Genomic DNA, 23,106 nt, shown 5'->3' on the forward strand with positions numbered 1-23,106 from the left:
ATATACATATGTATGTATAGAAAAATCAATGTACAGGGTGTGGGAAATGTAGGGAGGTAAGGCAATAGATAGGCCATAGAGGGGAAATTATTACAATATAGTACTGGGTCAGACCCAATTTTGCCTCCAGAACAGGCAGAATTTTTCAGGGAATGGATTCTACCAGGTGTGGTGGTCAGACGCTCAATTGGTAGCAAGGGACCTAACGTGTGCCAGGAAAACATTACCCACACCAGTACACCGCCACCAGCCTCTACTGTTGACACCAGGCAGGAAGGGGGCCATGGACCCATACTGCTTACACCAAATCCAGAATCTGCCATCAGTGTGACGGAATTGGGATTCCTCGGACCCGGCAATGTTTTTCCACTCCTCAATTGACCAATGTTGGTGATTGGTCGTCTGCAGCAATACCTCTCTGTGACAAGGACTGACGAGTTGTGCGTTCCGAGATGCCGTTCTGCACACCACTGTTATTTTCTAGTTTGTATAGCTCGCTTGTTTGCTTGCATGATCTTTGCCATTCTCTTTTGACCTCTCATCAACGAGCTGTTTTTGCCTACAGGACTATGTTTTTTTGTTTGTCGCACCATTCTCTGTAAAAACCCTAGACACTGTTGCGTGAAAAGCCCAGGAGGCCGGCTGTTTCTAAGATACTGGAACCAGCGCGCCTGGCACTGGCGACGATACTATGCTCAAAGTTGCTTAGGTCACTTGTTTTGCTCATTCTAACATTCAATCGAACAGTAACTGACTGCCTCAATGCCTGTCTGCCTGCTTTATAGCGCGTCACGTGGCCGTGGTTTGCTATGTCTGTAGAAATTTAAAAAATGTGTGAACAGGGTGGTGTACCAAAAACTGTCTACTGAGTTTATATCTGCTCGCAGAACATATTGGGGTTTTCTTGTGAGATTAAACTCTTAGCAGTTGTTCCACCGTTTGTGTATTTCATAGAAAAATAAAAGGAAAAGTGATGTGTGGAAGTTGTGTGGCTTTGATGAAATTGATTGGTGGCATTCATTCTCAAGTACCTACAGAACACGGAAGGTTGTGACTGCATTCAACATTTTATCTAAACTATTTTAATCTTGAATAAGGGGTTCATTTTCAGTTCAGGTCTGTATTATTGTGGAGCAGCTTTTAACGTCCTTTCATTTCAAAAGTTTAACGGGTCAATCGTCATTTACTAACACTTTACATGGTTGTGGGAAATGTTTAAAGAACAAAAATTCTTAAGAAAATGTCAATCCAATTTTCATTAGGATAAATTGCTTTCCTTAACATAAGCGTTAGGTAAGGTTTCTAAAGAGATTTCTTTGACTTGACATGCAGCACCAATTACCAATAAGGTGTGCCTTTTGATATTTATAAATATGCATCCATTGTGTTTCAATGGATATTACTGAGTCAACTCATAGCCTCTGAATAAACAATCAGCTTTTCCTTCCATTCAATGTAGGCCCGCCCATGCAAACTAGGCCACCAAGCCAGGGATAATTGGGCATGCAATTATTAAAAGTCAAAAAATGCAAATTGAGGTATGGATACAGCTGCTGGTCAAGACGGTGTCTGGACACTTGACCTATTTTCCCCTGAAAAGGCGCATTTCTTTTGGAGTCTTAGACGGGATTAGAACATGAAAATCAATTGGAATAACCAATTCTCCACAGGGATTATACCATAACTCCATAGAGTCGCATCTCTGTCACCGGGAATCCATAATCCAATGTCTAAGATGGATCTGTTTCTTCAAGCCACCCGTTTGTCTTCTTCCAGCACATATTGTTTAACAGCTTATCGGGCCTTCCGAAAGGTCATTCTATCATAGCAAATGGCGGAAAAACATTCAAGTTGGTTTAACTAGATGGCGTGGTCATCTCATCTCAAAGTAATACAGACCCACCACAAAGCCCCCTGATAATATTTGGGGGAAGGTTTCAAGAAAGGGTTAGACAATGAACACCATGTGACAGTTATAGTATTTTTTAAAATTCTTTCTTTTATGACTTGCACAACAACTAGGCAGACAGTAAGTTCTTATTGTTTTTGACAGCATTATCTGGTTGAAATTTTTTTTATTTTATTTTTTTCTCCTTATGAAGTGTTTAGGAAAGTTGGACTCGTTATGAGTGAATGCAACACATTTCATATTTTCTCATATTTTTTTACTCTATTGTAATGTTTTTATTGAGAGATGACATTTCTATTGTTGTTGACAGATCATACCTTTTTTGATTGTTAAGGTTTAGCCTAGCTGCCTTACTATGAAATTATGTGTTATTTCAAACAACTGCTTACTAATCTGATGTGATGGGGTCAAATGGACTGTATTAGGAGGCAATAATAACTTCTGACTTAAGTTGATTACGCGTAAATAAAACGTAATTCCCTTTACATGCATGTTTCTCTCAGCCCGTATTCTGACCTTGAATTTAAGCACGAGAATAGGATGCAAGAAAGGAAGGTGTGGCGGAGCAGCCCGGTCTCAAACTAGACATAACATAGTAAACAAATCTGGGACATGCAAATTGGTATGATATGTTAAGTTTGGTATGGTTACATTAAGGCAAAAACAAATGTAGGCTGGTTAGTCTGGGTGGACATATAACGCAAACGTCTAGCAACCTAAAGGTTGCGAGTTCGAATCTCATCATGGACAACTTTAGCAACTTTTCAACTACTTAGCATGGTACCTAACCCTTCCCCTCACCATTTGAGCTAACCCTTCCCCTAACCTTAACCCTAACCACTAGCCTTGCTAAAGTTAGCGAGCTAGCTAACGTTAAGACCTAGCTAGAATCCATAACATATGGTATATTTTTGCAAATTCACAGATACTATGAAAAGTTATTTGTAACAAATCATACGCAATGGGTGATGGACAGCCACAAATGAATACATACCATACGAAACGTAACATATCATACTAAATGGAGTGTGTTGTATTTAGATACAGAATAATAAGAAATGCTCTGAGACCAGGTTGGGTGGAGGTGTGTCTACAGATGTGCTGTATTCTGACCTTGACAAAGACCTAGATTCAATCAGATCAAGCGTTAACCGGCGATAGCAAACATCCGCATAGTGGATGTTTTAGAGGTGGAACTGCATTGAAGCCCAAATCATTGAGCAGCTGCTCTTGCGATCATTGTCTGGAAGCCACACCCGGCCCAACCATGTTAGAAGTTCAGAATGAGAAAGTGTAGGCTATATAGAAATAATTATGCTCAAATTGAAAAATCATTAAACAAAATAAAGATGATTTCTAATCATGCTAATTGAGGTGTAGATTACATATTGCATTCCAGTGTTCGAACTTGTAAAACAAGGATGTTAAACGGACTCCGTGCAGCCAATGGCAATGTCCGCTTTAGGTATAAGTCAGAGAGTCACTTCTGGATTTGACAGCTCTAACATAGTTCCACCAAGACAACTGATATGCTGATCTCAGCTAAAAAAGGATCTGAATGAATAGAGCCCTTAATTCTCTCTTAATTCCATCATCTTTACGCGTGAGGAAACCATGAATAAGGTTGAGCGAACCTGCCGGTTCCAAGTGGAAAAAGCATCTGCTTTATCTTTTCAGATAGAAATAACGGCATTCTCCATGCACTGTCATTTATACATTGATAAGAACTATTTATAAGACCTAGGTAAATGAGTAATCCGTTTGGAGAAGGGGATTGTAAATACACAATAGCAATTGTTTTAGATGATTCTCTTATAAGGGAGACGAATGTCAAACCAATCATGGAAGCAAACTGAAAATCATATCAACATGACATGTATTGGGGCCCCTTTTCCACAGTGAAGAAGGCTATAAAAAAAACAGTGCCGTTATTCAGAATTCTAATTGTATGCCCTCATATTGTGTGAATGAAATTGGACCATCCAAGCTATAGGCTTCTGTAGGGCCCAACCTGCCAAGTGGATGTATGCGCTTTAGAGTGGTTTAATTATTCATTTACAAGCTCTGAGCATTTTTTTATCTAACAGTTGGTGCTAAAATGAACACGATTATGTATATATTTAGATGGCTTTCTTTCATAATGACACTACATTATTTTCCATCCATTTCTATGGTCACAAAATGATCTGATACACAACCAAAAAAATAGAAAATGCATCCAACAAGTTTGTAATTGCTTTGCCACATTCTTTGTAGTATTACTTTAGTGCCTTGTTGCAAATAGGATGCATGTTTTGGAGTATTTTTATTCTGTACAGGCTTCCTTCTTTTCACTCGTTAGAATTGTTGAGTAACTACAATGTTGTTGATCCATCCTCAGTTTTCTCCTATCACAGTGTCAGGTTCCCCTAGGGGTCATGAAAAGGGTTGTACCAAAATGTTTGATATATTAGAATAATTGATTATTCTTATGTAGTATTAATAGAAGGGGAGGGATGAAAAGACCCCTCCCTCCTTACATGTATAGGGTCCTAGACTACAGATTAACAATATATATTCATTGTAGAGGTTTCGTATTCCACAATTGTTTTTTAATTCTCTCTTTCTTATAAAAAGGCCTCTCTGTGAATGTGTGACTGTGAAGAAGGAGCTCTGCAGGGGAGTGGAGGAGATAAGACTAAAATAATTAGCTTTGGGGAGTGGACGTTTACTGCTAAGTTTTAGATAACACTAAAAGCCATTGTTTATATAGGGATTTGGTCTCAGGAGTAAAAAGGTAATGACGTAGGTAGTGACATCTACCAATAGGTGCCCTTCTTTGTGAGGCATTGGAAAACATCCCTGGTCTTTGTGGTTGAATCTGTGTTTTAAATTCACTCCTCAACTTAGGGACCTTACAGACAATTGTATGTGTGGGGTACAGAGATGAGGTAGTCATTCAAAAATCATGTTAAACACTATTACTGCACACATAGTGAGTTCAGGTAACTTGTGACTTGTTATGCAAATGTTTACTCCTGAACTTATTTAGGCATGCCATAACAAAGGGGTTGAATACTTATTGACTCAAGACATTTCAGCTTTTCATTTTTGATTAATTTGTAAACATTTCTAAAAAAAAATGACATTATGGGCTGTTGTGTGTAGGCCAGTGTGAAACAAAATCTAAACGTAATCCATTTTAAATTTGGGCTGTAACAAAATGTGGAAAAAGTCAAGGGGTGTGAATACTTTCTGAAGGCACTGTAGATGGATCCCTGACAAAGGCCATTGCAGCCGAAACGCGCCAGAGTAAAAAAATAAAATAAATCGTTGTTCCATTGAACATGCCCTACAAATAAAGGCATTTTAATTATATGAAGAGTGCCTTGGTCCTCCTTTCTTTTTGTTGGCCAATTTACCAAAGAGCACCTTCTATTTACAAAGACCTACTATTGTGTACTCTATCAGCGCTCCCCTTTTTTTCTACAAACTCTTCATTGTACAGAACACTACAAAAGAAATACAGAACACTACAAAAACTCATTCCTTGAATTTTCTTTCACTTGTTTAATCCTGTCTAATCCTCTAGCAATGTTTAATGTACAGCTAAAAAGTGTCAATACCCCATGCTTCATATTTAGTATGTTACAAAATACAGAACACTAATATTAAAACATAAAAAATATTTTGACTAAGTTATTTTTAGAATGCAGCCATACATAAAAAATTGACAAAAACTGTAGTAAAATATAAAAATCTAGAAGTATAAATAGAAATTTGGTCCATTGACTTGGTTGCTATAATATTATTTACATATTAGATGTATTATTTCATACCATTATGCATTTTCGACTTCAAAAGCTCACTGTTGCTACAAACAAAATAGCATATTCAATGTTAGATGGAAGAATTAGTTGCTCAATGCATTGACTCAACAAAAAAATAGGCTAACAAAACATGTTTAACGTAAAAAGTAGCATGTTCCCTTTTTTTTTTTGCTTACTGAAAATAAATATGAAACAGAGTAAAGCAAATATCTCAAGACAGCAGTATCAACAAAACATCAGAAAAGTTGACTTCAATTGTATGAGAGCCATTACAAGTAGGCTACAAGATGAATATACAAAGGCACACATTACAAGGTCAAAGGGTATCATGTCCAGCGGTCTGGAAAATGCATTCAAAGACGGAGAACAGAAGAGAGGGTAAACAGGCAAGGCTGCAGTTTTTAAAAACAGAAAACTGTGAGATAGGCGAGAATACATACTGACAAGTTAGGGGCCCTGTTGCCATAGGGCGGCAGGTAGCCTAGCTGTTAAGAGCGTTGGGCCGGTAAGCAAAAGGTCTCTGGTTCGAATCCTCAAGCCGACAGGGTGACAAAATCTGTCAATGTGCCCTTGAGCAAGGCACTTAACCCTAATTGCTCCTATTCTGCTAAGTGACTAAAATGTAAATGGTTACACCAGGGACTCAAGGCTCTCTGCTGTGCTGGCGGTGCCTCCTGGGACTGTTCCGTTGTTGTCTGAGGACTGGAGCATCCTCTCATCCTCCTGTGTGCCCACCAGACTCAGCATGGCTGTGTATAGGAACTGATACTGCTCCTGAATGAGAAATGGAATAGAGAAACTGTGCTGTTGAAGGGAGAATGTTGAGACACAAAATGGTCACAGTGCATCAAACAGGTACAGTCGGTGCTTCAGATTGACTTACAACATCAGTGAAGGTCCTGGGCCTCATGAGGTTGAACATCTTGGCCACCTGGTACACGTCCACAGAGCTCTCCGCCTCTAGTTGGCGCACCAGAGTAGACAGGGCACAGAAGGTTCCCGCAGTAACACCGCCAACCCTGCAAAATCAGACCCACGCCTTGAAGTGGTGGTAAAACTGACCTTATGTCCAACTAAAAACTATTTTCTAAAATAATATGTCCATTGTGTAGATACTCCTCAAAAGTTATTGGTATTTCTACCCTTGTAGGCTAATGTGGCTAAATCAATGGAGGACAGAAAAAGAAAGTGGTAAAAAAAAGTTAAATTGCATCGCATCAGCTAGGCTGGATTCTGTGCAAGAATTAAGGCTACTGGCTACCTGACAGGCTCACTTTCCCGTTGCACTTGTAATCTTCTCGAATCCGCAGGACATAAAACAATATAAGATAGACATCCACTTTGAGACATGTATTTTCATATTTTAGTAATAGATTTTCCTATTCATTCAAAATCTCTGTTATTTTTCGAAGATTGATCACAAAAAAAAAAATATCTATGAAATACTGAGCATGTGCCAAGCTTTTTATTTTCAAATCCTTTTACATTTAATTCAGCTTGTCATGCTAATTTAGCTTTTTGCGACCGGCGGAAACATCTTTGAAGACAAGGACCACAAAATGTAAAATCCTCAAGTCGTTACGAGAAACCTGCTCTACTATGTCAACAGATATGTCAAATGATCGGTCTGAAAGGCTCCTTAACAGCTTCTACCCCCAAGCCATAAGACTCCTGAACAGCTACTTGGCTACCTGGACTATGTGCATTGACCCCCCTCACCCCCATTTTTACACTGCTGCTACTGTATGTTTATTATCTATGTATAGTCACTTTACCTCTACCTACATGTAGATGTTACCTTGACTATCCTGTGCCTCCCCCTCCCAATAGCATCGCTACTGTTATTTTATTGTTATTTTATTTTATATATTTTCTTCAAATTTTTACTTCAATTTATTTTAGTAAATAATTTATGAACACTTTTTTTTAATTACATTGTTGGTTAAGGGCTTGTAAGTAAGCATTTCACTGTAAGGTCTACACAGGTTGTATTTGATGCATGTGACAAATACAATTTGATTTGATTTGAAAAGAGGTCGGTGCTTATTATCCAACATATTAGGTTATGAAATCCGAATTCTTGGATATAATGTTAATGATATGTTAGAGAAAGACCCCACTGAATGATTCAGAACATGAATAATCCTATTTGCCTTGGTAAAATGTATTTTGTAACAATAGGAAATTAAAATTAATTTCCAAAGTGTGTCGTCACCCATTATGGGCAGAGTGGGTGAAGCCCTACCTTGTATATCTTAAGGGCTCCCGAGTGGCGCAGTGGTCTAAGGCACTGCATCTCAGTGCTAGAGGAAATCCAAAATTCACTACAGACCCTGGTTTGATTCCAGGCTATATCACAGCCGGACGTGATTGGGAGACTACAGTGCATTCGGAAAGTATTCAGACTCCTTCACTTTGTCCACATTTTGTTATGTTACAGCCTTATTCTAAAATTGATTACATTGTTTTTTTTCTCTCATCAATCTACACACACAATACCCCATAATGGCAAAGCAAAAACATTTTTTTTGAATTTTTTGCAAATTTATTCAACAACAAAAAAATGCAAAGATCACATTTATATAAGTATTCAGACCCTTTACTCAGTACTTTGTTGAAGCACCCTTGGCAGCGATTAAAACCTCAAGCCTTCTTGGCACATCTGTATTTGGGGAGTTTCTCCCATTCTTCTCTGCAGATCCTCTCAAGCTCTGTCACAGGTTGGATGGAGAGTGTTGCTGCACAGCTATTTTCAGGTCTCTCCAGAGATGTTCAATCGGGTTCAAGTCCAGGCTCTGGCTTGGCCACTCAAGGACATTCAGAGACTTGTCCCGAAGCCACCCCAGCATTGTCTTGGCTGTGTGCTTAGGGTCGTTGTCCTGTTTGAAGGTGAACCTTCGCCCCAGTCAGGTCCTGAGCACTCTGGAGTAGGTTTTCAGCAAGGATCTCTCAGTACTTCGTTCTGTTCATCTTTTCCTCGAATCCTGACTAGTCTCCCAGTCCCTGCCGCTGAAAGACATCCCCACAGCATGATGCTGCCACCACCATGCTTCACCGTAGGGATGGTGCCAGGTTTCCTCCAGATGTGCACTTGGCATTCAGGCCAAGATAATCTTATTTATCATGGAATGAGAATCTTTAGTTGCCTTTTGGCAACCTGGAAGGTTGAAGGTGGAAGGTTCTCCCATTGCCACAGAGGAATTCTAAAGCTCTGTCAAAGTGACCATCGGGTCACCTCCCTGACCAAGGTCCTTCTCCCCTGATTGCTCAGTTTGGCCGGGCGGCCAGCTCTACGAAGAGTCTTGGTGGTTCCAAAATCTTCCATTTAAGAATGATGGAAGCTACTGTGTTCTTGGGAACATTCAATGCTGCAGACATTTTTTGGTACCCTTCCCCAGATCTGTGCCTCGACACAATCCTGTCTCGGAGCTCTACGGACATTTCCTTCCACCTCATGGCTTGGTTTTTGCTCTGACATGCACTGTCAACTGTGGGACCTTAAATAGACAGGTGTGTGCCTTTCCAAATCCTGTCCCATCAATTGAATTTGCCAAAGGTGGACTTGAATCATGTTGTAAAAACATCTAAAGGATGATCAATGGAAACAGGATGCACCTGAGCTCAAGTTCGAGTCTCATAGCAAAGGGTCTGAATACTTATGTAAATAAGGTATCTGTTTTTTAAATATTTAATACATTTGCAAAAATGTCTAAAAACCTCTTTTTCCTTTGTAATTATGGGGTATTGTGTGTAGACTGCTGAGGATTTGTATTTATTTAATCCATTTTAGAAAAAGGCTGTAACGTAACAAAATGTGGATAAAGTCAAGATGTCTGAATACTTTCTGAAGGCACTGTTTGTAGCTTTTTGGGTGACCCGACCAAATTCACATAGAAATGTGAGTTATAGATATTTCATTCTCATTGACAGCAAGTCTAAGATGCGGTAGATATGTTCTTTGTGATCTAGTTCTTTGCTTCCCTTTCTCAAGTTCCATTTTCTTTGCATCTTTTACTTTGGGTTTTGTGCACCATCTTCAAACAGCTGAAAATACAATATTTTGGGTTATGGAAAATATATTTCACAGCGGTTTAGATGGTACAATGATTCTCTACATAATGACTGACTGTTTTATCCATTGTCCATTATCACTAGCTTTGACTTAATACCATTTCTTTAAAGGTGTACTATGCAGAAATAGCTCCGCCATTTCCTGGTTGCTAAATTAGAATAGAATAGAATATTAATAGAATAATTTCAGTTTATGTGACAAATATTGTCATCGGATTTTTTTGGTCTGATAAAATTCATTTCAAATCCCTATCATTATTCACTATCTGCTTGTTATATTCTATTTGTTTCACAATCAAATCAAATAGTTTCCTAGGAACGCGAAGCGAGGCGACCATCTCTGTCAGCGCCGGAAGTTGAACATTCATGTCATGTCAATTTACTGGTATTCTTATCATATCATATAAACTGTAAACGCCTTAATTTACATGCATTCTCATATTTTAACACACACATTGATCATATATAATTAATACTTTATATCAGTCCTCATTTAACTAGGCCTTTCTTCCATTATGAGTAAATGAAGCCGACATAATGTAAATTCAAGTATCATATATTTAGATGATTTAAACAGTCTATCCAAATTCCAATACAACATTTGTTTACTTTAATTGGGAAACTCAACCGGCTGGTTGAGATATTTGTGATGCATTATCTATCAAAGTTGTCAAGCAACAAATTCAAAAACAAATGCAACAAATTCTTAATTTATACCCTATACTGAGGATAGATACTCATACAATCCTTTTTCTGAATTGTTTTTATTGGTGTGCAAATCTTAAGACAGGATTGTCTAAATAGGCCTGGATCAGTACAGTGTTTCAGTTCCAATAAATATTAAGAGTATTGCACATTTGGACATATCTTCTTATCCTCTTAGGTTAAGGTCTCAGAGTGGATCATCTTGAATGTATTAACAGAAAAGAGAGGGAAAAATAGTGTTTCAAGAGTATTGAGATAGCTCAAGATAGAGTACATACCTGAGTGCCAAATAGTTGGGGGTTGCACTTTTGGGACTGTTCCATTTGTTCCAGGTTTGGAGTGGAGATGACCTTATTTCACAGATACATAATCAGTAAATCAATAGAGAGGTCTTACTGGTCGTGGACCACCGTGGGGCCCTCCTTGGAGGAGCTCTCCTCCTTCACCAGACTGAGCAGCTCAAAGGTGCTGCTGATGGGGCTGTCCGGGTTGGGCCAGTGAGGCGCCCGGTAGTGCCTCACTTCCAGAACATAGTCATCCTGGCCCAGAGGGAGACAACAACACACAATCAGAGAGAGGGCTAGAGAGAGAGAGAAAGTGTTTGTATGTTCTAGGGTTGCACATGTTGGAGAAAATTCTGAAGTGGAAACTTTCCGTGGGAATAAACGGGAATATATGGGAATTAATGCAAATTAATATTAATACCATTTAAATGTAGATGTTTTTTGCATTGGATATATTTACCATATCATATGGAGACAGAAACATAAACCTTTTACCTTAAGTAGAGATAATTGCAAATAATTAAATCCTTCCAATAGAAATAAAAACTATTTAGTTATGAATTGAACTTTAATTAAATGAGTTGACTCTTCACATGGGACGATTTTACTGAACAACAAAAGGGGAATATTGAATGATCCGCAATGATCCATCGCATCTCCCAAAAACATTATCAACATACATCTGTAAAATGATAGAAACTAGAAACTAAAGCTTTGGTTGTCTTCCTCTCAGGCTTCCATGTCTCCTCCCTGGACCTCCTCAATGTCCACCTCTTGAACATCAGTCTCTGAGGCCTCATCTTCACTGTTACTTTCCAACCTTGATGAGGACGTTGCGATGTCGCCGAAGACCCGGGCCGCTAGCTTTCTAAGCGCCATGTCTCCCCGTGTTATTGAAAGAGTCCAGGGGCATCAGCTGTGTAGCCGAGTGATCATAGGGTTCAAAGAACAGCAATAGTGCTTTCCTCACCATCAAAGAACAGCATAGTGCTTTCCTCACCATCAAAGAACAGCATAGTGCTTTCCTCACCATCAAAGAACAGCATAGTGCTTTCCTCACCATCAAAGAACAGCATAGTGCTTTCCTCACCATCAAAGAACAGCAATAGTGCTTTCCTCACCATCAAAGAACAGCATAGTGCTTTCCTCACCATCAAAGAACAGCATAGTGCTTTCCTCACCATCAAAGAACAGCAAAGTGCTTTCCTCACCATCAAAGAACAGCAATAGTGCTTTCCTCACCATCAAAGAACAGCAATAGTGCTTTCCTCACCATCAAAGAACAGCAAAGTGCTTTCCTCACCATCAAAGAACAGCAAAGTGCTTTCCTCACCATCAAAGAACAGCAAAGTGCTTTCCTCACCATCAAAGAACAGCAATAGTGCTTTCCTCACCATCAAAGAACAGCAATAGTGCTTTCCTCACCATCAAATAACATCAAAGTGCTTTCCTCACCATCTTAAATAAGCATGCCCCATTAAAAAAATGTAGAACTAAGAACAGATATAGCCCTTGGTTCACTCCAGACCTGACTGCCCTTGACTAGCACAAAAACATACTGTGGTGTACTGCATTAGCATCGAATAGCCCCCGCGATATGCAACTTTTCAGGGAAGTTAGGAACCAATATACACAGTCAGTTAGGAAAGCAAAGGCTAGCTTTTTCAAACAGAGATTTGCATCCTGTAGCACAAATTTCCAAAGGGTTTGAGACACTGTAAAGTCCATGGAGAATAAGAGCACCTCCTCCCAGCTGCCCACTGCACTGAGGTTAGAAAACACTGTCATCACTGATAAATCCAATAAGCATTTTTAACGGCTGGCCATGCTTTCCACCTGGCTACCCCTACCACGGCCAACAGCACTTCACCCCCTGCAGCAACTTGCACAAGCAAATTAGATGCAGTCTATCACAGTGCCATCTGTTTAGTCACCGAAGCCCCATATACTACCCACCACTGCGACCTGTATGCTCTCGTTGGCTGGCCCTAACTACATATTCGTCGCCAAACCCACTGACTCCAGGTCATCTATAAGTCTTTGCTAGGTAAAGCCCTGCCTTATCTCAGATCACTGGTCACCATTGCAACACCCACCCCTAGCACGTGCTCCAGCAGGTTTATTTCACTGGTCATCCCCAAAGCCAACTCCTCCTTTGGCCACCTTTCCTTCCAGTTCTCTGCTGCCAATGACTGGAACGAATTGCAAAAATCACTGAAGCTGGAGACTCATATCTCCCTCACTAACTTTAAGCATCAGCTGTCAGAGCAGCTTACCGATCACTACACCTGTACACAGCCCATCTGTAAATAGCCCACCCAACTTCCTCATCCCCCATATGTTTATTTATTTTTGCTATTTTGCACCCCAGTATCTCTACTTGCACATCATCATCTGCACATCTATCACTCCAGTGTTAATGCTAAATTGTAATCATTTCGCCACTACAGCCTATTTATTGCCTTACCTCCTAATCTTACTACATTTGCACACACTGTATATATATGTTTCTATTGTGTTATTGACTGTACGTTTGTCTATCCCATGTGTAACTCTGTGTTGTTGTTTTTGTCGCACTGCTTTGCTTTATCTTGGCCAGGTCGCAGTTGTAAATGAGAACTTGTTCTCAACTGGCCTACCTGGTTAAATAAAGGTGAAATAAAAAAATGAATAAATAATACATGTTCCAACATCTAGTGGAAAACCTTCCTAGAAGAGTGGAGGCTGTTATAGCAGCAAAAGGGGGATCAACTCCATATTAATGCCCATGATTTTGGAATGGAATGTTCAATGAGCAGGTGTCCACATACTTTTGGTAATGTAGTGCATGTGTGCGCCTGTGTGCGCGTGTGCGCCTGTGTGCGCGTGTGCACCTGTGTGCATGTGCGCCTGTTTGTGTGTGTGCCTGTGTGTTAGTGCGCCTGTGTGCGTGTGCGCCTGTGTGCGTGTGCGTGTGTGTGCGCGCCTGTGTGCGTGAGTGTGTGTTGAAAGTGTTCCAGTGATTAGTGGTGCAGATGTCCGGGTCTAAACTGTGTGAAAAATAACAGCTGTGCTCCATTGAGGCATGGAGAATATGTATTGAATTTCCACTCTTCTCACTGGCCATTTGGTTTCACCATGGGATAAGATCCAGGAAGAGATAAGCAGAACAACTCCATGGAATAAGCATTTCCTTGTTGCTATATATTACCTCTGTGTATCAATTGTTGGTTGTTTGGGTATAGACACAGTGTTAACATTTGATGAGCAATAGCGACTGGTCCATAGTGTCTGGTGCATAGTGACTGGTGCATAGTGTCTGGTGCATAGTGACTGGTGCATAGTGTCTGGTGCATAGTGTCTGGTGCATAGTGACTGGTGCATAGTGACTGGTGCATAGTGTCTGGTCCATAGTGTCTGGTCCATAGTGTCTGGTGCATAGTGACTGGTCCATAGTGTCTGGTGCATAGTGTCTGGTGCATAGTGTCTGGTGCATAGTGACTGGTCCATAGTGTCTGGTCCATAGTGTCTGGTCCATAGTGTCTGGTCCATAGTGTCTGGTCCATAGTGACTGGTCCATAGTGTCTGGTCCATAGTGTCTGGTGCATAGTGTCTGGTGCATAGTGTCTGGTCCATAGTGTCTGGTCCATAGTGTCTGGTCCATAGTGACTGGTCCATAGTGTCTGGTCCATAGTGTCTGGTGCATAGTGACTGGTCCATAGTGTCTGGTCCATAGTGTCTGGTCCATAGTGTCTGGTGCATAGTGTCTGGTCCATAGTGTCTGGTCCATAGTGTCTGGTGCATAGTGACTGGTCCATAGTGTCTGGTGCATAGTGACTGGTCCATAGTGTCTGGTGCATAGTGACTGGTCCATAGTGTCTGGTGCATAGTGACTGGTCCATAGTGTCTGGTGCATAGTGTCTGGTCCATAGTGACTGGTCCATAGTGTCTGGTCCATAGTGTCTGGTGCATAGTGACTGGTCCATAGTGTCTGGTCCATAGTGTCTGGTCCATAGTGTCTGGTGCATAGTGTCTGGTCCATAGTGCCTGGTCCATAGTGTCTGGTCCATAGTGTCTGGTCCATAGTGTCTGGTGCATAGTGACTGGTCCATAGTGACTGGTCCATAGTGTCTGGTCCATAGTGTCTGGTGCATAGTGACTGGTCCATAGTGTCTGGTCCATAGTGTCTGGTGCATAGTGACTGGTCCATAGTGTCTGGTGCATAGTGTCTGGTGCATAGTGACTGGTTCATAGTGTCTGGTCCATAGTGTCTGGTGCATAGTGACTGGTCCATAGTGTCTGGTCCATAGTGTCTGGTCCATAGTGTCTGGTGCATAGTGACTGGTCCATAGTGTCTGGTCCATAGTGTCTGGTCCATAGTGTCTGGTGCATAGTGTCTGGTGCATAGTGTCTGGTCCATAGTGTCTGGTGCATAGTGACTGGTCCATAGTGTCTGGTCCATAGTGTCTGGTCCATAGTGACTGGTCCATAGTGACTGGTGCATAGTGTCTGGTCCATAGTGACTGGTCCATAGTGACTGGTGCATAGTGTCTGGTCCATAGTGACTGGTCCATAGTGTCTGGTCCATAGTGTCTGGTCCATAGTGACTGGTCCATAGTGTCTGGTCCATAGTGTCTGGTGCATAGTGTCTGGTCCATAGTGACTGGTCCATAGTGACTGGTCCATAGTGTCTGGTGCATAGTGTCTGGTCCATAGTGACTGGTCCATAGTGTCTGGTCCATAGTGTCTGGTCCATAGTGTCTGGTCCATAGTGACTGGTCCATAGTGACTGGTCCATAGTGTCTGGTCCATAGTGACTGGTCCATAGTGTCTGGTCCATAGTGTCTGGTCCATAGTGACTGGTCCATAGTGTCTGGTCCATAGTGTCTGGTCCATAGTGTCTGGTGCATAGTGTCTGGTCCATAGTGACTGGTCCATAGTGTCTGGTCCATAGTGTCTGGTGCATAGTGACTGGTCCATTCTACGAAGCTGATATTTTAGTTATGATCCCACAGTCTGTGGCCAATGTAGTTAGTCTGTTCTATGTAGTTGATCATGTTAGTGGGACTTATCTTACTTATCAAGCTGATCTCCATGGTTTTACTGATCACCCTCAGCTGATCTCCCTGGTCTTACTGATCTCCCTCAGCTGATCTCCCTGGTCTTACTGATCTCCCCGGTCTGAGCTGATCTCCCTCGGCTGATCTCCCTGGTCTGAGCTGATCTCCCTCAGCTGATCTCCCTGGTCTTGCTGATCTCCATGGTCTTGCTGATCTCCCTGGTCTTGCTGATCTCCCTCAGCTGATCTCACCTGTGTAGCCTCAAGGACGTAGTGCTGCACCACCAGCATCTCCTCGTTGGCCAGACACATGTGGTTCTCGCTCTGCAGGGTCACTGTGAACGCCTCATAGCTGATTGGCTGCTCCTTGCGGGGCCAGTACACATATGGCTCCTCCCCCTCTGCCTGAGAACACAGATGTGGTAAGGACTTCCTGTTTGAGGCACAAAATGGCTGCCATGCATACATCAGAGGTTTTGAGTCCAGGACGACAGATAGATACCCACCAGGCTTGGTGTTCCCGGCAGTGTGACTATGACCTGAGCGTTGTGATCCCAGATCATCCTCCAGAAGTCTGTCACTGTGCCGGCCAGCGGGTTTTGGGTCACGATGAACTCAGTGCTCTGCCGGTACCCCTGGGGAACACAACCGGTGGTAGAACATTGAGACCTGAATCCGATCGCCAATATGGACAGGAAACCAAAAGTAAAATTTACTGAAAATGTGTTACTATGTGTAACTATGTAGTTAGTATCTGTCACCGTGACTCTTCTATCTAGAATGGTTGGGTTCTTACCGTGAGGTATGAGGCGTTGATGTAGTCTGATGTAGTTTCTCCAGCCACTGTGGACAGACAAACCCGTGACCTTTCACCTGGAGACAAAGCCACGCGTTGTTAAACTTCCTCATAAGGTATACAGAATATAATTTTGTAGAATATTACTATTAGAATGGTTAGCTTTATCAGAGCGGCATTACTAAACCATTATCATTGCTTTACCTATATAACATGATTTTGTCAAACAAAAACAAAATGTGCTTCAAGGTCCATGCTCTCAAATAACTTCTTTGCTTTTATTTTTTTAGTACAGTTTTAGTTAGGAGGGGTTAAAGTGTGCGGGCATTTTGCTAAATGTTCTATTGAAAGTGACAATGTTGAGGTTGAGTGCTGGTAGAAATCCAACCTGAAATGTAAAAAAGGTCTCGTTGTCTAAACTGTTCACAGTCGTGGTGGATGCTATTCCAAGGTCAAGAGGAGAGGAGGTTTTCAAAGTGCTGAAACCTTTCAACGTATGAACAAACCTGTCTGTAACTCACCGGGTATTAAAGAGGAGTTTCTGTTCTTCTCTCTGTTACACTCTTTCAGGGCTGCTGAGTAGTCACACTGTATGGCATTGGACGAGGATATCAGCTGCAATCACATTGGAACCAAGGAGCAGATTTTATTTTATTTTATTTTATTAGGATCTCTTTTAGTCCCCATTTGGACTAATCTTCCAAGAGTCCTTAACATTAAAATACAATTTATAATACAAACACACTTTCACATATAACACACTATTACAAACATACATAATACACTAGCATAATGACCCAATAAATACTCAATCTAAAAAAATATTGATTCTTCATCTACTATAGTCCCACAACATTTATATATACTATATTTAAATTGTTTTTAAATAATGTTTAAACTTATATATTGAAAGGTTTCTAGTTTGCTCAGTTAATTTATTCCATGTCTTTATTGCTCTAAATCGAAATGTTCTTTTGCCCATTTTTTTTTCTGTCTGGATAACGCATAGATGGTGGACAATCTATTCCTAGTATTTACGGAATGTCTGTCTCTTACCAACTGAATACCATTGTGAATAGAACTTGGCCGTTTTAAATGATGTATATTATAAAATAAGATAAGCATGTTTTTTTTCAATTATCTTGTCGATTGATGACCAACCAAGAACACTGCGCATGACTGCAACAGAAGAACCATATCTCCACCTTAAAACAATCCTTGCTGCTTTGTTCTGTGCATTCTGCAGCCTCCTAACTTCACTAGATGATGCATTTCCCCAGACCACCGAACAATAGTTCACTTGACTCTCAACCAATGCCTGTGTTATTTGCTGAAGGATTTTCCCTGGTAAATATTTAGCTATCCTTCTGATTATGCATGCTGTTTTAATATATTTTTTTTTACATAGATTAGTTATTTGAGACGACCATGATAAGCAGTTGTCTAGCTGCACTCCCAATAGTTTGGTTTCTGCCACTTCTTCAATTTGTACTCCTCCCATACTTAATTGTATCCCATGCTGTTTTGGCCTTTTCCTAGTTGAACAGACCAACATAACTTTGGTTTTCTTGGTGTTTAAAGCAAGTTTGTTTTGGCAAACCCATTTCCTGATAATCTCCAAATCTCCTTGCAAAGCTTGCTGTACCTGTTGAACCGATTGTCTTGCTGCATAAATTGTAGTATCATCTGCAAATATAGTAGCTTGAGTTTCAACCAAGGCATAGGGAAGGTCGTTGGTGTATATTAAGTAGAGAAGTGGCCCAAGGCAGCTGCCCTGCGGTATTCCACAGTTTAACACATTAGGGGAAGAAAATGAACCATTGATATAGGAGGACTGTTTCCTGTCAGTTAGATAAGACTGTACCCAATTCAATGCTACCTCCTTAAAACCATAATGCATTAATTTTGTCAAAATAATTTCATGATCCACTAAATCAAATGCTGCACTGAAATCTAAAAATAGTACACCTAGTCTACTCATAATACCCTCTAATATCTTACTGAGTGTAGGGAGTAGACTAATTGGTCGACTATTGGCAGGAGTAATGGGTTCTTTGCAGTCTTTCAGAATAGGACACAGTTTTGCATGCTTCCATACATTTGCAAACAACCCCTTTTCCAGTGAACAATTAAATATGTATCTCAGTGGAACTGCAATCTGGGGAGCGGCACAGCGAAGCAAAACATTGTCCATAAGACCATAACCTGTAGATTTACCATCAGGTAATGACTTCAATAGGTTTAACACCTCCTCCACCGACACCGTTTGTAGACTAAAAGAGCAGATCTTATTGCTCATAATATGATCATCAATCCATTGGACAATAGCTTGTTTGGAAGAATGTATGTCTACATTGTTGCTTAGTAATTTAATTTTCTGTGTAAAAAAAATCTGCAAAATGATTGGCAATATCAACTGGTTTTGTTATTATTAACTGTTATTATTTAAAAATGTGCCAGTGGTTGTACCTGCTCTTTTCAGAAGACAAAGAAAGACAACCGATAGACTTATTGTTCTCCAAATGTACGTTTTACTTTTAGTTCTGCCCTTTATGCCCTACTGGAGTTCTTATGGAAAGTTTACCATTGTAAATCTACAGTAAATGTAAATACTAGCACTATGACTTGTTAATAGCATATGTCCTTACCTTAAACTGTTTCTCTAGCTGTGTCCTTCCGGAGGGCCCTGGGGTCAGGAGGTCGTTGACGTAGCTGTGGATGCGACTGGAGGGAACCTCCGTCTCCTTGCCCAAGATGGCCTCCACTAGAGCATCGTGGATGAACACATACTGCTCCTGAATGCACAGGGAAAGTAGGGGTTGAAAGCCTTAGTTGGGTGTTGACATTCGTACTGTTCTGGTAAGGTGACAGGACAACTAATCTTACTGTAGTGGATCCACTGTTTTCTTGTTGGTATCAGACCTGGGTTCAAATAGTATTCTTTCAAATGATTTAGACGCATTTGATGGAGCTTTCCATTTGATGGAGCACAACCCAAAAGTGCAAACCCCGCCCATCTGGACTGAGCACTCACCTCTGTCTGTACCAGGTAGTTTCTCTGTGTGCGGATGTGTTTGAGGAAGCCCATGATGTTGACCGTGCCCTCTTCTTTGATCTGCTTCAGCATGCTATCCAACACTATGTAGGTTCCAGTCCTGCCAACCCCTGCACTGGAAACACACACACAAGAGACGTTCACAATATATTCTGAATCCTGGTACTTTAGTTCATTATGAAATAACATTCCATGTTGAACTTATCAGCTGGACAAGGTGAAAGTGGCTGTTAAGTGATATAATGGAGGACCATGTCCATTCTATTCTATTTCTATGCGGGTCGGAATGTAAATGTACTTCCTGAATTGAAACATTCACGTATAGAAGAAGATACATCTTTTTATTGACTGAATTTAAATGGAATTTCAGTTGAAACAAATGGCCTTGATCTTAAAGCTGTGCTATACATTCTACATATCTATGCATATATACATGTTCATTCTATATCTATGGCCTCCTACCTGCAGTGCACGACGATAGGCCCCATGTCATCTGTCCTGGCTTTGGAGGACTTCTGGACGAAGGTGAGCACGGGCAGAGTGTACTCGGGCACGCCCATGTCCGGCCACTGAGTGTAGTGGTACTGGGTCACGGTTCGCTCGTTAATCCGCCCCTTCAGAGAAACCTGGGGGTTGGTGGGAGGAAACATGAAGTGGTAAGCAGGATGGGACACAAAATGGTTGTCAATGTGACACTTGGGATTCGTAGTTCCATAATAAATGTAGTAATGAGGCAGCGCTTCAACTAACTTGGAGGGGAGGTGCAACCGAGGTAGATGATACAGTGAGGAAGTAGAGGTTAAACTATTAATGAGAGGTAAATGTGATGTAAATAGTGTGACCTCTGACCTTTTTGACCTTGGTGTTCCTGAGGGTGAAGGTTCTCTGGGTGTAGTGGGCCAGAACCTTACTTCTCTTCACCGTCACCAGGAAACCACCATACTCTTCCTGGCTATCCAGGGGCCAGTACTGGTCACACTTCCTCTGACATACATGACCAAATACTTTAGAATAATTTCATGAATAAACATTAATAAACTATTTGTGAACTATTACTAAATATGTTCAAGCATTACAACACTTCAGCATTTACAGCATGTATAAGCAGTTATAATGGCCCTGGTTTCTCACCCGTCCCTTCTCTACCAAGTTGGTAATCATGATGATGACGCCCACGTTCTGTTCCCACACCATCCTCCAGAAGTCCTCGGTGCTGGACTTGAGAGGGCCCTGGGCTGCGATGTAGGCCCTGGACTTGTTGAAACCCTGTGGAGGGTAGGGAGAGAGGGAGGGAGGGAAAGCGTGAACAACAGATTAGCTACTGATACATCAACAAGACATTTGCCCTCATATCAAATCAAATTGTATTTGTCACTTGTGAAATGCTTACTTAAAGTTCCTTTTCTGCTATTGTGCACAGACAAATGCAAGAGAATTGCTTACGTCAACGTAGTTTGCGTTAATGTAATCTCCACTCTTCCCATCTTTGTCAGCCTGGGTTGAGAGTCTTACTCGGCTGTGGTCATCTAGGAGTAGAGGAGGAAAGATAAGCTGGGTGCATTCAAGAATGTATGTGTGTGTACATGTGTTTGAAGGTGCATGTTTGACTAACAGGCCAGGATATTAACGTATCGGTTCTTGTTCTTGTTGTCTGGATGGTTGGAGCCGTCTGTGGTGATACCCAGGTCCACCGGGCACGCCTGCACCTCCTAAAAGAAAACACATGACCTTACATCCTTTTACTACGCAGTCAAACTAAAATGTGTCATCATGCACAACAAAAACGTCAACATGGGCAGCTGGAAATGTGGCGAACATCTACACGTGACTACTTCAGAAGAAAAAGGGAGACGTAGCTTACCTCATAACACTCTTTCAATATCTAACGGGGAGGGGGAATGCAAAAAGCACAGCAATGAAATTTCATGACACATGGTTAGCAAAAAAACGTGCAAATAAATAACAAGAAAACAGTTTATGGGCAAATCTCAACTTCAAGACACTGTTTATGCGATCAACAGGATTCAGTCCATGTACCATGTTAATGTCCTTAGCTTTGACTTACAAACCTATGTTTGTGTTATTGACAACATTTACACGTGTATGCATTTATACAGTACTGATAAAATGCCAAGCTAGGATTTATATGGTAAGCAATGGTAAATATGTAGTTTAACATGAGCAATCACTGCATAGTGTATTTTATTGATCCCTTATTTTACCAGGTAAGTTGACTGAGAACACATTCTAATTTACAGCAACGACCTGGGGAATAATTACAGGGGGAGGAGGGGGATGAATGAGCCTATTGGAAGCTGGGGATGATTAGGTTGTATGAGGGCCAGATTGGGAATTTAGCCAGGACAACTGGGTTAACACCCCTACTCATATAAGTGCCATGGGTTCTTTAGTGACCACAGAGAGTCAGGACACCAGTTTAACATCCCATCTGAAAGACAGCACCCTACACTGTGCAATGTCCCCAATCACTGCCCTGGGGCATTAGGATATTATTTTTTCCATCAGAGGAAAAAGTGCCTCCTACTGGCCAGTCAACACCACTTCCAGCAGTATCTGGTTTCCCATCCAGGGACCGACCTGGACCAACTCTGCTTAGCTTCAGAGGCAAGCCAGCAGTGGGATGCAGGGTGGTATGCTGCTGGTGTATAATGTGATATATTTGTAAGTCTCAGTGGTAAGGACAATAGACATGACTCCTCAGATTAATCTGGGCCCGAGACATACAATATCATGTAGCATGAGACAGAGAGAGAGTGTGAGTTTGAATGGCCATCACAGTGCAAAGCCTCCCACAGGTCTTCTGCATGCTTACCTTAAAATAATAACAGCCGCCGTGTAACATCGCAAATGACACATAACAGTTTTACAAGAAGGCTACATACAGAAAAGCTAAATTAAAACATGCTGCCAATTAATACTAATAATACTATTACAAATTTCTGTCATAAACCATATCCTGTGAGGGAATTGAAGAAGAATTTGACAGCACACCTCAAACTCTCTGGAGAATGCATTGGTGTGGTGGAGCTCCGTCACATGCTTGACAAACTGCTTCACTGGAAGGGCTTCTTGTTTATCTAAAGGCAGAGAGAAAGGGTTTTATTGATATCATCCACAAAAGTATTTTATCAGAACAAAAGTTTGAAACTTCCTACTCTGGCAGAAGCAGATGTTGAGTAAGTGAGTGTTAATGAAAGAGCTAAGCTTGGTGAAGATGGTGGACAGATGGAAAGAACACCTGTCCATATGTCTCTGTGCTTGTTAACACTTATCTTATGCCAACTCTACTGAATTCTAGTTGATCCCATGGAAAAGGTGTGCGTGCGTGTGTGTGTGTGTCTGTGTGTGTGAAAGTGTGTACGACCTAGATTCAATCAGATCAAGCGTTAACCGGCAATAGCCAACACCCACAGCTGAT

At 41.2% G+C, this 23,106-nt stretch overlaps 1 protein-coding gene across 10 annotated transcripts in view; it reads right to left on the reverse strand.

Annotated features, from left to right (window-relative positions):
* Positions 1–5,443: 5,443 nt before the first annotated feature.
* The window catches only part of LOC110521343 (receptor-type tyrosine-protein phosphatase zeta), a 99,903-nt gene continuing 82,240 nt past the window's right edge, over positions 5,444–23,106 (reverse strand). For 6 of the 10 annotated variants that reach the window (XM_090231211.1, XM_090231208.1, XM_090231205.1 and 3 more), the window contains 16 exons: positions 22,680–22,765; positions 21,529–21,549; positions 21,280–21,376; positions 21,111–21,193; positions 20,799–20,933; positions 20,517–20,651; positions 20,130–20,293; positions 19,647–19,782; positions 19,261–19,407; positions 17,134–17,227; positions 16,613–16,689; positions 16,323–16,451; positions 16,069–16,221; positions 10,891–11,033; positions 6,602–6,737; positions 5,444–6,492 (listed from right to left, as the gene is read on the reverse strand). In XM_090231211.1, coding sequence (XP_090087337.1) covers positions 6,349–6,492; positions 6,602–6,737; positions 10,891–11,033; positions 16,069–16,221; positions 16,323–16,451; positions 16,613–16,689; positions 17,134–17,227; positions 19,261–19,407; positions 19,647–19,782; positions 20,130–20,293; positions 20,517–20,651; positions 20,799–20,933; positions 21,111–21,193; positions 21,280–21,376; positions 21,529–21,549; positions 22,680–22,765 — 1,880 coding nt within the window. In that variant the 3' untranslated portion in view covers positions 5,444–6,348. The remainder of the gene's footprint in view (positions 6,493–6,601; positions 6,738–10,890; positions 11,034–16,068; positions 16,222–16,322; positions 16,452–16,612; positions 16,690–17,133; positions 17,228–19,260; positions 19,408–19,646; positions 19,783–20,129; positions 20,294–20,516; positions 20,652–20,798; positions 20,934–21,110; positions 21,194–21,279; positions 21,377–21,528; positions 21,550–22,679; positions 22,766–23,106) is intronic. The other 4 variants (XM_090231212.1, XM_021598843.3, XM_090231210.1 and 1 more) reach the window with 1 other exon arrangement.

The sequence above is a fragment of the Oncorhynchus mykiss genome, chromosome 4 (genome assembly GCF_057628025.1).
Source record: "Oncorhynchus mykiss isolate SJ-2025 chromosome 4, ASM5762802v1, whole genome shotgun sequence".
Classification (NCBI taxonomy): Eukaryota; Metazoa; Chordata; class Actinopteri; order Salmoniformes; family Salmonidae; genus Oncorhynchus; species Oncorhynchus mykiss.